The following is a 15,691-nucleotide window of genomic DNA, read 5'->3' on the forward strand; positions in this document are numbered from 1 at the left end:
TTGAAGCAATGAGGAAGTTGGTTTAATAGAATGGACCTGTTCATTGAATTTTCATTTTTCTGTTGCCAGACAAAGATCCCAGGAAGGGATCTTGAAGAAGGCCACATAAACCCTCTAGCCTACTTTCCCAAACTGTGTCACGGGAATCACCAATACTGCTGTGTGTCTTAGAGTGATAACTAAACTGTTTGAATCCTTAAAGTTGGTAACTGTTAACAGAAACCAGTAGATTCAAATAAAATGAATGGAAGAGTATGCACTTTTCTCTCTAGAGCATTCCTTGTGGACCTGGAGGCAGAGTCCGCTTAGAGCTCAGTGCTGGGGAAAAGTTTCTTTCTCCTAACAAAACAGTGTGCATTAAAAAAAATACATAAAACAACTCTATTCCCTTCACGCTTCTCTAGTTTTCCTTGACTTTCAAGAAATTAAAAGCAATCTTTTGCATTCATTTGTAACAATATTCTTAAGCCCAACTTTTCTAAACAATAACTTTCCTTTCCCTCTGCCTTTGTATTAAGCTCTTATTTTATTGCTCCTGTGATGATGGTTTGGGGTTTTGCATTTCTGTATTTTATTGTAGGCCTCCCAGATCCCTTTTAGACATATGAGAGTAGAAGTGGGACTCTTCTGACCCATTTCAACTCAGGCATAATCTGATTGGTACCTAAGATATCAAAGAATAAGACAGAATAAGACAATTGCCCCTGCCAATATGCAGAATTGACAAAAGGAATGAAGGTAAAATCCCCTCCCCACTTCCCTTAGACACTTCAGCTGGATCAAGGGCATAAAATGAGGCCAGAGTGGGGAGAAGGGGAGATTGTGATCAAATTTATGAAGAGAGAGCTTGGCCATGCCGTGAGTCCTCACCCACACCCTTTGCAGGAGGGATGGGGAGCAATGAAACTCTCTAAACTTAAGCCTGATAGAGGACTTCAAGGGAACCCCTAAAAGAGCTTTAAAATTTATTTTTTGAAATTGGGAGATGCAAAGAACTGGCGCCTGACTCCCACTGAGAAGGCTAAAGCCTACAGTGGGCTAGAGTCTGACCCCACCCAGGAAATCTGTCAGGAAAAGAAAAGCAACCTCTTGGTAGCAAAGACAGGAGAATCTGCTGCATGGAGGTGAGCCCATCCTCTCTGAGTTTGTAGGGTAAAAGCATATGTGCAAGTTTCCTATAGATAGATGTGGGACTCACAGGAGAGCCATGACTGGTGGAATGACTCTGCCAGAGTCACAAGTGACCCCCCCAAATAGAGGTATATCCTTTCAGGTCAATGAAAGTCTATGTGCCAAGGCATCATTTATCACTTCTGCTAAAAGATAATCCTCAGACCCCTCACCCATAAGTTGATCAAGATTTTGCTTCTCCTTCTCTCTAATAAAAAATCTCCTTCCACTCCCACCAATGAAATTGCTCCTTTGAGGTAGAACACACAAAAGCAGGAATTTCATCTCCAAGAAGCACGGATATACTCATCTAAGGAGCTAGTCTGCTCCATCAAACGCACAAGTCTGCATCACTTTTCAATTAACCGCCATCTTCAGAAGCAGAGACTTAGCCCTTAGTGACATAACACACTCTGGGTCAGCTCTGATTAGGCAAAATGGAAGGTATCAAACAATAAGTGTGAGAAAGGTTGGTGACAGCTTTGATGGTGAGGGTGGGTGCGGTGGAGTTGAGGAGGTGGTTGAAAGTCAGACGGTGAAACTGTCTGACTAACCCCTCAGAAATTGAGACAGCTATAACCAAAAGCTAGTTGAATCCAGCTCTCGCTTTTGCCTAATACTTGCCAAGCAGTGTTTCATATGGGCAAGGATTTCTCAGATGCACCCTTAGGCTCTCTAGTTCACTATCTCTAGTCTCATAATCCACAGATAAGTCAGCTACAGTTCACTTACCAACGTACATTTTATTAAGGTTTAAATGTAAACACTATTTGAAGAAACAAGGAAACAGAATATACATTGAAAACAAAGACTGAAATTACAACACCAGGGAAATTTGAATATCATCCATTGGTAGCCATCTCTCTGGCTGCAGCAGCAGAGACCTCTGCTTGCCCTGAGAAATCACCATCATGTGGGGTTTTTGCTGGGAGTATGACAATTTCACTCTCTCCCTTGCCTGCCTCGATTGTCCCAGGCATGGGCAGGAGCAGAGAGGAGTCATTAAGAAGGAAAGTTTTACAAACAGTAGTATGCTGGTGAATGGGACCTCTAAAAAGACAGCTCTGATTTGGAGCATTTGCCAATTCCCATGGAATAAACAGCTCCACCATGGCCAATTTCCAGGATGGCTGTATTTACTAACCATTGCAAAATTTCTGAAAATTTAACAATCAGCTCTCAAGAGCTAGTGCTTGCCCACTCCAACACACTGCTGCTTACAACATAACAATGATCAACACCCCAAGTTCCCATAAATATATGTGATATAACTTTAATTTCCTGAGAAGATATACAGATGCAAGATGAATAAGGCATCCACGTCTTTGGCCCTACAGCTACTCAGCAGATGTTTAAAAAGGAGACTTACCAAGAAACATCTTGGCCTCAGGCTTAGCCTGCTCCCAAACGATTTTTGTTGCACACAATACAAATATTTCTAAATTAGCTTTACATGTGACAGTATTATTTAACATAATACAGCTTTTTACAAATATATATAAATATTTTAAATTGGGTTATCATGTAATCATACTACATACTTTCAAAAAGAAACCACAAGGTGCTAATTGATTTGATGGAGTCCAAAACTTTAGCAGGCTGTAATTGAATTGAGTGCTATTCATTGTTTTTAGAAGTTAACACTTTTGACCAAGACAGGTTCTTCAAAGTGAGGAAAAGAAGCTGGTTGGAGTAAGCCCTGAGCAACACCCTAATAGTCCCTGCTCCAAGCAGGAAAAGGAAAAGAAATTTGCTGAGAAAGGAAAGATCTGTTGCAGCTTCTCTCTACCCACCTTGGGCTGAAAGGGAATACACTTCCTGAAAATAGAATCTGCTAAACTGACTTATAACATGATAGCAGGTATACCAACTCTAAAACTGAGACAGTGTGATACAGTGGGAAGCCCACTGGCCCTGTTAATCACCAGTTCTATGGGTTGAGGCAAGTTACTTATGTTCCATCTGCTTCTGTATTCTAATTGTTAGAACTGTGCCAAAATACCTGCCCCATTAACTTCATAGAGATGCTGTGTAATACACAAAAGCACTTTGTGAACTGTAGAGAGCCAGCTAAAAGAATATGAAATCATTACATGGCAAAATACAGTACTGGTAATACCAATTGCTAGGATTAAATCTTATGATTACTAATGATTATTCTTTCTTTACCATTGACAATGTTTAGACACAGACACAAACAAGTTGTCATGAAGCCCTATATGAAGGGCTTTGAACAACTAGTTTTATAAAGCACCATGCGTCCTGAGTATGATGAAATAAAGAGAAATTCCCAAATAAGTGTGTTTCATTCCATGCCACTTATGCCTCTGTCCCAATAGTTCTCTAGAGTGTTCTCCACCCTCTAACGTCATCACATCTAAAATGGATTGTTGTTGGTGTATCTGCGGCCACTCTCCCAATCTGACTACTTTTATCAGGATGGTCTCAGAGATGGGAATACAGGAAGAATGAAGTGGAGCAGCCCAAGAATATGAGGACAAGGCCAGACTACTGCCCTGGACCTTTTTTGCAAACCACGTAAGGCTCCCATGGGAATAAGACTTCACTTTTTCACCAAGCATTCAAGGATTAGACAAAGATTCTTTGAAGAGTCTAGCCACCCATATTTACTTTATCATGGATTAGCAAAATGTCTTTGCCAACCCAATGTCAGGGGTAACCAAATGTCTTTGACCTTTCCTCTGAGTCTCTTTCAGATGAGCATGAGAGATGAAAATTCACATGCAGAGGAGTTCTGTGTGTGTTGATTTGTGTACCCAGACAAACTGTAGGCATTGAAAATCTGCCTCCTCCAATCTACCTACCAGTGCCTCTGCATGTGCTGAAGAGGATGAGGAGACCAAATCAAGTCTCTAGGAGATGAATTGGGGATTTGCTAGCAATAAGATCCCCCAGTATGTATTATTTTTTAAGACCTGATGCTCATAGTTGAATTTCAAGTTTATTGTATCTCCAGCATGCAATTCATAAGTCCCTCCTACATTTTGGATTTCAGAGTTGCTTGTTAGAGTTTGTATGATGTCTTCATTTTTATATAGCCGCACCTCAAAAGGAGCCGCTCCCTTGTAGGCTGTATTGGGATCCACTTGGCCATAAATTAAATACAAGCCATTCTGAAGTATCCTCAGCTGCCAATCAGTTATCTCATTCACGCAAGGAGGCTCAGGAGATGTCATTTGCCATTTTGAAGGTAATGGTCCTATAAGAAATTTACAAGGGAGGAAAAAAAAAGGAAAGCATAGTTATTTAATTATTTCATTCTCTTTTTTATTATAATTCTTTCCCACTTACAGGTTGTTTCTGACCTGGTCTATATTAGTTCTCTATAACCACAATTTTAACATTTTAAGTAGCTATCTACTCCATGTTTTACAGAAATTGCAAATCCTAAGTGTATCTCTAGCTGGGAAATCTCTAAGGAAATGGATTTGGAATAGAAAAGTGGGTGATGTTTTAGGTGGCACTGTGTCTCTTGTCAATCAATATTTGTGAAAGGAAAGAAAGAAGGAGAGAGGAATTAGACACCAGGATTGTGATAAGCAGAGCTGACAGTCCAGGATGCATATTCATGCTTTTATATGCAAATATGACTTACTGTGTATCACTAAAGTGATAAATCAATGAGACCTTCCTCATCAATCAATATGAAATAGTACTCTCCTGTCACTCTCTCCCTTTACCTTGTTCTAGTTTTCTTTGTGGAAAGTGTCACCATCTAGCATATCATAAATTAAGTTGTTCATTTGTTTATTGTCTATCTCATACCTACTTGAATATAATGTCTTTGAGGACAAATACTTCTCTAGTTTGTTCATTGCTATATCTTCAGCACCTAAAACAGTTCCTGGTACCTAGTATGTGCTCAATAATATTTCTCGATTGAATGATACATCTGTGTTCCTAAATTAGATGCATTGTGTCTAAATTACGACTCTTCTCATCAGTTTATAGATACATATCATTCAAGATCCACTTGGGATATCATTATCCAAATCGTCCAAAAATAGTTACTGGTGAATTCATGAGTTTATAAATGGAAATTATTCAACTATTTAAATATAACCATCCCTACTTGAATGCTGTTACAAGGGATGGGGAAAGGGTTAAGACCTAGTCATTCATTTCCATAGGTATATATGGAATCCATCTATTTTCTTGATGTTAATTGTTTTCTCACAGTAGTGTGATTTCAGAGCCCCAGGAAGTGCTTTTACCACCCCAAATACTTATCTAGCCTGTCCTCTAATTCTCCATCATTTTTGTTATGGGAGCAAAGCCTTTATCCCATAACTAGAAAGAAATCTTGATAAGACACCCTGGAAGAATAACACATTGATAAATTCTTATGTATATAGAAATGACTGATTTAAGACTTTGGGGGTAGATTCTGAAGGAGAATGAAGGAAGATCATCAGAGCAAGAATCAAAGTCTCCCTATATCTCCAATGAGGCCAGAGTTCAGTAGATTTCTTCCTGCTTGACATGTATTAGGCCAGAGACAAGTCACCAGGAAAATGTGTCACTTGTTCTCTTATTTAATTCTATGATGGGGCTACTTAAAGAACACCTTAGCATCACTTGAAGTTCACAACTTTTACCACATCAAGAGGAATTTCAAGTCCATCATGAGTTCCACTCCATTCACTAGAAAACCAAATCATAAAGGCAGAGGCAAGTAAAAAGAGATTGCCTAATTCTCCACAAGCCAAGGAAGTCTGGCAGTTTGAACTGTATAGGAAAACAGGGGTTGCCGTTGACTCTAGAAATATTCTGCTCTCAATTGAAAATATGTGTTTGGCCTGAAACCTGTAAACAACCCGAAATGTATTTCTTTTCAATTTTGTGTGTAGTCTAAGAAATACCCCAAGGCCAAGTGACTGTAAACTCTAATGTGTTTCTAAGCAAATACCAGGTCGCCGTAAGGGAAAGTGACTCCGAAGCTAAGAGGAGAGAAGAAAAGAGAAGAGGAAGCGGTCATTTCCCTAGCTCTCATTCCTCTTCTATACATTTGGAAACACAAACGGTACCCCCGCACACACTCTACTGGACACCAGCAATATGTGAAACGTGAGAAGGACTCTGAGTTTGTCAGAAGGAAAGGTTGTAGAAACCTAAAACTTACACTTATTAAAACACAGAATTAAAAGTCGATTCCTGGGTCTCAGATTCCCAGGCCTGTAAGAGTGACGTGCATTCCTGCCCAGAGAGGTGACCTTGAATGTCAGCTCCATCAGGGCATGGGCCTGTGTGTCTGGTTTACCTCCGAAGCCTCAGCTCTTAGTAACTGCTTGGCACCATGGTAAGCAGTTATAAATAGTACCTGAAGAATAAATAAAATAGTATCCCGGCTTCCTTGACAACACTGGAGCTTGCTTTCTTGCATCAAATACTAAAATAAGTAAAAAGGAGGCATGCAAGACAGGTTACTCACCAAACTTAGCTACACAGGTCTCATTGGCAGTCTGCAGGAGAAGAAAAAGAGGAATTGGTCAGGATGACAGCAGCGTCACAAGTTTCTTGATTGACTTATTTAGAGTTTCAGATTCCTGAAACAAACTTCTTTTCCCTAGCCATGTAAAAAAAATCCTTCCCTCTACCTTGTCTCAGCTCTCTCAGCTTCCTTTTACAGATCACTGGCTCCATCCTTTGCCTTGCCTTACCTAGCTGCTTTTCTGGGTCTTATAGGCAAAGGGTAAGGTCTCTTTCCATCCACCTAGCCTCTACCCAGAGGACGATTGTTTGATCTTGGACTCTCCTCTTCTCATGTTATAGAAATTTTCTATAAACAATAATAGTATCTGCACTCCAGTGACTGCACAAGGTGATCCATCGGCATGTGAGAAGAAAATAATAGAATTTCTAATTATGTTTATTTTTATTTTAAAAAATATGAAATTAAGCTATAGAAACATTTACACCTCAGGGGCTGGCCCTGTGGCCGAGTGGTTAAGTTCGTGTGCTCCACTTTGGCGGCACAGGGTTTGCTTGTTTGGATCCCAGTGCGGACATGGCACCGCTCATCAGGCCATGCTGAGGTGGCGTCCCATGTAGCATAACAAGGGCACTTACAACTAGAATATACAACTGTGTACTGGGGGGCTTCGGGGAGAAGGGAAAAAAAAAGGAAGATTGGCAAGAGATGTTAGATCAGGTGCCAAACTTTAAAAAAAAAATATTTACAACTCAGATTGATAAAGCCACCCTTATTTAAAATTCAGACAATCACACATCATATACAGTACCCGAGACACCCTGAGGAGACCTCAGTTTCAAACTGTTGCAACATACCGTAGTTTACATGCTCGAAGAGGCCATCAGTGTGGTTAATTTTATAAATACAAGTATTTAAGTGCTGAAGGATTTAAACTACTTAATAGTAAGATGAGTTATAAACAAAAAAATTTTTTGTACCATATAAAGTTCAACAGTGGTCTTGTGGCAAAGTGCTTAAGAGACTTTTTGAACTTAAAGGTGTTGTACATTTTCCTTAGATAAGATTTCTCTGGCTGCTGTGCTAGAAGTAAATTAAAGAGAGGCAAGGGCAAAAGCAGTGAGGCAAGCGCTGAGGGCACTGCAACCATCTATGCAAGAAAGTGCATGCCTCTGACCAAGGTGCTGGCTGTGGAGACAGTGATGAGCAGAGCGGAAAAACTGAGTGGAGCCTTGGAGACTGGATGGGGATGAGAATCAAAGAGATTTTTTTGTTTGTTTTTCTGATTTTTGTTTTTGCTTGTTTTAATATGAGAGAAATGACAACATGGTTATCAGTTACCATTTGATAGGAATGTTCCGATAAGGTGGGGGGGCGGGTAATATGGAAGAGCTAGATCATGGTTGGAACTATGCCCTGGAGTAGCTAAGAGGGGGTAGAATCTAGTTCATGGGTGGCCTTAGACAGGTGCATGAATAGTTCATGCATAGTGACAAGAAGGAAACACAGGAAATGCAGATGAAATTCGGTGGTAGATACGATGGGGAGCTTTGGAACTTCTTTCCTGCTTGCCTCTCTTTTCTCACAGAACCTGGTAGCAAGGTTATCAGGTGAGAGTGAGAATGGAGAGGAGGCATTGGATGTTTAAAGAGAAGTCAAAGGAATGAAATAGTCCAGTAGAGGAGAGTAAATGGACAGGGGAAATGTAGGTTGTTTATAGAGCAATGCTGAAGTCCCACTTGAAGTTAGTAGCCACAAATCTAAAGTAAAACTTTTCAACAAGACCTTATGTTTTTCCTCAGCCTCATTCAACTGTGCAAGACACAGAGCAGCTGGTTTCAACCAATACTTGGGATTTTCCAGGATTGAGGTTTCAATATTGGAGTATAACGAAGAGATAGAGAGGCAAGTGAGTGTGTTAATGCAAGGGAAGGGTTATAAATATAGAGCAGGGAATGTAAGTTGTGTAAGGAAAGAAGGAAAGGCATGAATAGAGTGAGGGATAATGTCATTTTAATTAAAAAAGAAAACCTCATCATTGAAGGATAGATTGAAAATTCAGTGTCATTCGTGGTAAGCACACTCACAGATGCATTCTTCTGTTTTGATCTATATTTCTTTGTAAGGTAATTTTCCAGTCATGATAGTCAAAACTTGAAATCAAGGTAAACAAGTTAGAATATAACCTTCAAATTATTGTAACACAAAGTGTTATACTCACATTAAGAAAATTAAGGAAACATATTTATCAAACTACTCTTCTAAAATGTTTTTTTCAATTATTTTAGAAACATTTATATTATACATTAACACGCTAATGAAATATAATATTTTAGTAAAAGCAAAATGGTTTTGCACTGTGATTAAACTACATTAAGCATATTATTTGGATTATCCTTATAAATTTCTATTTTGTGTACCTGTTTAATACACATAGTATTAGTGCTTGTATGTAACATAATAATTAGCATATATATTGAGATTCTACTCAAAAACATTTTGTTGATTAGGAGGTGCAATCAAAAAGTTTGGGGAGCTGGCCCCATGGCCGAGTGGTTAAGTTCGCGTGCTCCACTTCCGCGGCCCAGGGGTTTGCAGGTTCAGATCCTGGGGTAGACCTAGCACCGCTCATCAAGCCGTGCTGAGGTGGCATCCCACATAGCAGAGCTAGAAAGATCTACAGCTAGAATATACAACTATGTACTGGGGAGCTTTGGGGAGAAGAAGGAAAAAAAGAAGGTTGGCAACAGATGTTAACTCAGGTCCCAATCTTAAAAAAAACAAATTGGAAGCTGCTTCTCTAGAAGATAAATCACCAGATTCCTGAATTGTTTTTGCTTTTGCAATTATTTCATCATTGTTTTGGGATTTCTTAGAAGAGATGTTGAAATTCAATTTAGTTTAACTAATTATAGGCATGTAAAAGGGACTCCCTTAACTTCAATTTCCTCATTTATAAAATGGGGGAACATAATATCACCTAGTTCGTTGAGGTTGTTCATGACTCTAAATGAGGTAATTCTTATGAAGGTCTTTGCCAGATATTCTGTCTGATCCTGCTCATTAAATATTAGTTGTTTTGATAATGACACTGATTATAATAAAGATTTGAACAAAACTTTAAGCACCCTATATTCTCAACATTATACTAGCATTGTAAGCAAGAGAAACAAGTGTAATTTATGGTCCTTGCCTCTTAAGAAGTTTATAATCTTTTTAGAAAGACACGATTACACACCTGAAGCAATTGGTAAATATCTAAATATAAATGAGTGCCAAAATATGTGCCACAGATAGCATCTCTGCTGTCTACTCTCACGTATAAGCAGGGTGCGGAGAAATCTACAGCCACAGACAAATTAACTGCCAGAGACAGAAATCCTGGATACTATGTCATGGGCTGTTTCAACGTTCATTTGGAACTACAGAAACCACCACTGTGACATTCTCTAATTATGTCACAAATGAAAATCTGTCTAATTACAAAAATCATCTATTTGACAGCAAAGTATAGTCTTTGGCTGAGAAAGTGAAATAGATAAGCAAGGAATATCCATTTTGTTAAAAGTCTCTTTAAATTCATCTTCACTGTAATGTCATTAATAATAACAGTGCCAATATGAATCACTACAATCTATTGAGAGCTACTACAGGTCAGGCACTGTCTCATGAATCCTTACCGCAACTCTATGAGATAAGAATTAGCTTGCTCATTTGCAGATGAGGAAATGAGTATGAGAGGGGTCAAGTATCTAGCCGAAGGTTACCTAGCTGATAAGAGGCTAGGCTGAGATCCAAACGGAGTCTGTATGACTCAAAAGTCTCACCCCCACCACTCTGTGGGGGCGGTTTCCATTTATAGTTCTGGTGATGTTTAGAAGGAGTAAATATCCACTCATAAAGATGCATATGGGACTCTCGGTTTAGTTTAGTTCATTTTTGCTTACAAGGATCAGTTGCTCTTATAACTGCCTTTAGATTTAAGCCCAGATTTACATAGTTGGGTTCAAATGACTGAAACTTAATCCAACTTAAATCAACCCTAAACAGATCATCATTTGGAAATAGAATCTACTCTGCTTTTAAGTACAAACATAGCTTCTCCTTTGGAAGTATCTTTCATTTCGTTGAAGCAAGGCACTCTCCTGAACATTTGAGTTCTTAGAGAAAATTGCTGTGAGGTTATTTTCAGTGAGGGGTAGACCACACTCCTTTAGCTTATAGCCAGTATTTTCAGTTGAATGTCTTCTGAAAAAACGCGGAAAAGACGAAAAAATTTTTCTCCCAAGGAAATTTCAGTTGGTCTAGAAGAAGACAATCTTCCTAACACTTTTTGAATTAGTGCCGAGAGAAGCTGGAAGTGGGATTTTGCATATAAAAACTAGAGTGGAAACCAAAATAATATAAACTCCAAGTATTGTAAGAAGGTGGAAGCGACCACCTCATAATGACTCACCATCCGCTAGCCACTCAGTCCTCTTTTCCAAAGATACTTACTTGTGGCCAGCAGGGAAAGGGAAGTGCAGGGGAGTGGAAAGTAGAATACATGAGCTAATATCATTACATTGTTGGCCAGGCCATTGGCTTTTCCCATGGGAAATAAGCCTCCTTGGCATCCTGCCAGGACAATATCCTGAGAACCTTTTAAACATCTTCAAATTTGGAACAAATTCTAGGCAATTTCTTTAGAGACAGAACCTTTCATTGAGTAGCTGCATGTTGTCTAGAGAGAGAATCCAGAATCAGAGCTCACACCCACAAGATTGATCAAGTTCAATTCTGGCAAGAGGTGCCCTAGATGACTGACATTATTAGACTTCCTCTTCCCCTTTGCAACAGGCACTGTGGGCCTTTAAGAAACGCATTTCCTTGCCTTTCCTTCTATGCATTGGTTCCCACAGTCATATGCAGGAACGGATGACACCTACAGCATATCCTATATTCTTTGTGGTCATCTAGCTAATAAGACTTGAGGTGGTTTTTAGAAGGAAAAAGCACTTCCAAATTTAAGCTATTGCTATTCTCACCCTTCCCCTTCCTCAGAAATCTAATCACTCAGAATTCCTGACAATTCTTTTCTTTTTGCTCAAAGCTCCTCTGTTCCAGAAAGTTCAGGTTTCCACTAGATACAGTCCTTGAGGGAGTGGGGATGTGATTAGAATGTCTCTGTTGCACACTTTTGTGTACAGCTATGGAATACAAATTAATGGGCTACTGTGTAAAAATTTGGCCAAAGCTACTCTTGCCCTAACTAAATCATTACCAGCAAATAGAGTGTACTGCTTCCTCCTGCGTCTTTTCTCAGTTGCTTTCAGATATCTTAAGAGGTAGAACCATATCTTTGAGATCTTTGCTGACCAATCCCCTTAGAAAAATAAGAACATAATGTATCTCCACTCCCTTCACTAGACCCAAAACTTGGACTGGAGCTCAATGGGAAATTCCTGAGAAGCACCAGGGGCTTCCCAAATAGGAATGTGGTTCCTTTTTCTTCCATTAAGTCTTCCCTGATCACACTAGCCCAAAGTCATTCCCCACCCTTTGAACTCCTAAAGCATTTATATTCATACTACCCTTAGATAAATTATTAATCACTGTATTTTATAGCTAGAAGAGACATTATAATAAACAAATCCATTCTCCTACCATCATTTTTCAGATGAAGAAACTGAGGACCAAAAAGATTAAAAGTCTTTCTCAAATTCACACAGCTAGTTATTGGGAGGCCTAGAACTGGAATCCAGATCTTCTTACTCTTAGTTCAATGTCATTTCCCTCTTCTAAGACACATAACCACCTGTCACTTACCTTGGTCTGTCTTCCATTACTTTTTCAAATCTTTTCCCTTGATAGGACTATAGCTTGCATCCCATTTCTTAGAGTAAGCATCATGTTTCACACCTTTTTATTCCACCATGAGGGCTTAGCAGAGGTGTAGAAAGGGAGAAAATACTCCACAGGCATGTGTCAATTGACTGATTTAGTTAACTGATTCTCTCCATATAACTCAGTTCTGCAGCTAACATTTTTAGCATTTTCTAATACCTTTCATTTCAAAACACTTAATAAACCTCAAAAGCCATATGCCATGACAAAATTGGCATTATATTTACATTATCTTCACCCACATGTCTCTTCCTTCCAACTAACTCAAACAATACTGAGTGACAATGATAATTACTAGATTTACAAAAGAAATAGCAACCTTAGGTACTGTTGTCTCCTTACCTTGAGTGGGAGAAAAGTAAGGATTAGTGTACCGAAGGAACAAAGCAATAGCAAAATAATTATTGTTGAGTGGAGGACCCATTGTTTCCAGGATGTTCTCTGGGCTCCTTGAGGACTTGAATGGCTTAAAGGCATATTCTCCATGTGGTTCAAACTCATTCTCTGCAGGAATGAGAGCTGTGAAAAGCAGAAATTCACAAGTGATGGGTAAGTGATGCAACTAGGCAGTTTTGTAGTATTATGGTAATAAGTAGTGGGTGTAAGAGGCGGGGTTTTCCTTTTGATTCTGTGTGTTGGAAAACGATACTTCTAGGCTGAGTGCTGACTCTCGTATGGCACCAGGCCAAAGACACGGAAAGGAACATTTGGTTAAAAGCCAATACAAACACAGAGGATGAAAAAACCAACACAAGGGAAGTTCAGGGGAAAAAAAATCTTTCCTGAAGCAAGAGGAAGTACAGTGCTGTACAACATTACAAATTATTTCCAGATAAGAAAATTACTTTTTATAAGAAGAAATAAAGTTCCAGATTAAATCCTATCACACTCCAGACATCAAGTATGTGTGAGGCAGGGGGTTGGGGAGACAGGGAGGCTAGGATGTGTGGTTTGGCAAAAATGAAGAGTTTTACCAATTTCTAGGATATAAAATGTGTTCATTCTGAGATAGTCTCTAGAAAACACCAAGTGTATTACTAGAATTTAAACTTAAACAAATGTAAATACAACAAGCTCAATTCTTTCATGTCTCACCATTCTAAAACCCTAAAAATTCAATGCTGGCATCATATAGAAATAAAGTTATCTTGCAAAAGAATATTTTCTTGCACTCTGCCCCTCCCAGTCTGAGCTTACACTCTATTCCAAAAAGCTTGAGTTTTCTTCTTGGCACCAAAAATGCTAATTTGCTGCAAAATTGAGAAAGCCCCCTGGTTCTCTGTACCTCAGTCTTTCCCTCTGTTAAGTGGAATGCTTACATTTTTAATAAAATGCCAGCATCCTGAGCTAGAAAGAGCATGGACTTCTAAACCTGACAGACCTGAGAGGGCAGCCTGGTGCTGGCCAACCCTTACCTGTTCAGTGGCCTCAGCATGTTGCTTGACTTCTCTGTTTCCTTAATTGTAAAATAAAGAAAGTTTCCACTTCATAGGGCTTTTTTGAGAATGAAATAAATGTGAAAGCTTTGGCTCATATGAGGTGTTCCCTAAGTGTTTGTCTCTTCTCCACTCTTCTTACAGATGCTATGAAAACTGAATCAATTATAAAATCCCAGAAAAGAATGATTATAAAAATATTTACCACAGGGTATAAGTCTACTGAAGTTTATTTAACGAAAAAGAGGTAAACATGAAATTATTTTGAAGACACTGCTTGAATCTAAGAGAGAATCAAAGATTTTTAAAATTAGGGGAAAAAAGCCTAAGGATTTAACATCCTCATATTTGAAAGAGGAAGCTCAGGGTAACACAGGTTGAGCGGTATATCACACCACTGATGGGTGAGCAACAGTGGAGTGGGAAACTGAGCCCAGGGATACCGTTTTCTGACCCAACCGTCTTCTCTTAGTACCACGCTATTTGCAGCACTATTTCTCACCGAGTGGTCAGATTTTAACTTGGCCCTATTTGATCTTGATCAATCAACCTATTTCTGAAGAAAAGGGTCAGCGTCACATAGGAGCAATTTTTCAACACAATGTTTTTTGTGGCTCTGTTCTAGATGCTACGATGCAGAGATGAATAATAAACTGACTCCAGAAGAAGTGATGCATTGTGCCTATAACTCTGGCACTTGTATCACGTCTGAGATGTGTACACACAGGTGCTGAATTTAAAATTGATCACTGAAAAGTTCGACCATTTCCTTCCTGCTTCTCTGATCTGATCCTTCTCCTGTCTCCTCTCCAAATTTTAGATGGGACTGCCTCTGCTTATGCACTTCAGTAAACATTTATTCAAGTGAAGAACTGTTCCAAATAAAATCCAGTTCCTCCTTTTGCCCTTAACCAAGGTTTGGCTCGGTATATCCTGGTTAATTATTTTAACCTGACGAAAATCTCTTAAGAAAGATGGCATGCCTATCTCAAGAAGAATACATTCCAGGGCGTCTTTTCATGAAACAAGGTTCAGAAATGACGAAACTTCAAGTTAGGACGAGTGACAGTAGGGAAGACTTTTTGAAATTCTAAAGTAATGAGTCACCATTGCTGCCTTTCTGGTGTAAGCTATCAGAATTGACATCTCAGGATTTGACAAGAGGTAAATGAGCACCAAACCCAAGCTTTCCTTTTTGTAACCTGTTCCTGGTTCAACTACTTGGGATGAGGTTATTAATCAAGTTTGACTAGCAAATCCATGTCCAACATTTACTATGGGCCCACTGCTGTACTAAGAGTTTTGGGGGAAATTAAAAAAAGGCACACCTGTCAGGAAATTTGCCACCCAACTAAATTAAAATCTTACATATAGGAAGACAGATGCCCACATGAATACCAGAGGACAGAGCCTGAGAGAACAGAAAGCTAGATAAGCTAAAGTAGTTGAGAAGACAACTTGGACATGGATTGTTTGAGAGGAGAAAGGAGGGAGCTTTTTCTTGAGGAAGTGGTAAAACTTGAGGAATAAATATTCAGAGGTATAAAAATCCATAAATGTTAGAAATTTAAAAAAGAACTCAATACGCACATTGAAAAAACAACAAACTTTTGAATGGATCTGGTAGTTCTCATATAAGAGCTGCAAAATGAGGAATTCCCAAAAAATTAATTAAAAGAAATCTTCTTTATATATTTTTCAGATTAAAAAAAGTATGCGAGAGGTGTTTGATTAAGCAGTTTTAACT

General features: G+C 39.0%; 1 protein-coding gene across 1 annotated transcript; it reads right to left on the reverse strand.

The window, feature by feature from the left end:
• Positions 1-1,893: 1,893 nt before the first annotated feature.
• On the reverse strand, positions 1,894-13,066 carry TNFSF18 (TNF superfamily member 18). Its single transcript, XM_008511056.2, has 3 exons — positions 12,851-13,066; positions 6,623-6,653; positions 1,894-4,390 (listed from the first exon to the last, which is right to left on the reverse strand). The coding sequence occupies exons 1-3, from the start codon at positions 13,007-13,009 to the stop codon at positions 4,044-4,046; spliced, it is 537 nt and encodes a 178-aa protein (XP_008509278.1). The 5' UTR covers positions 13,010-13,066; the 3' UTR covers positions 1,894-4,043.
• Positions 13,067-15,691: the final 2,625 nt, after the last annotated feature.

This window comes from Equus przewalskii, chromosome 23 (genome assembly GCF_037783145.1).
Source record: "Equus przewalskii isolate Varuska chromosome 23, EquPr2, whole genome shotgun sequence".
Lineage (NCBI taxonomy): Eukaryota > Metazoa > Chordata > Mammalia > Perissodactyla > Equidae > Equus > Equus przewalskii.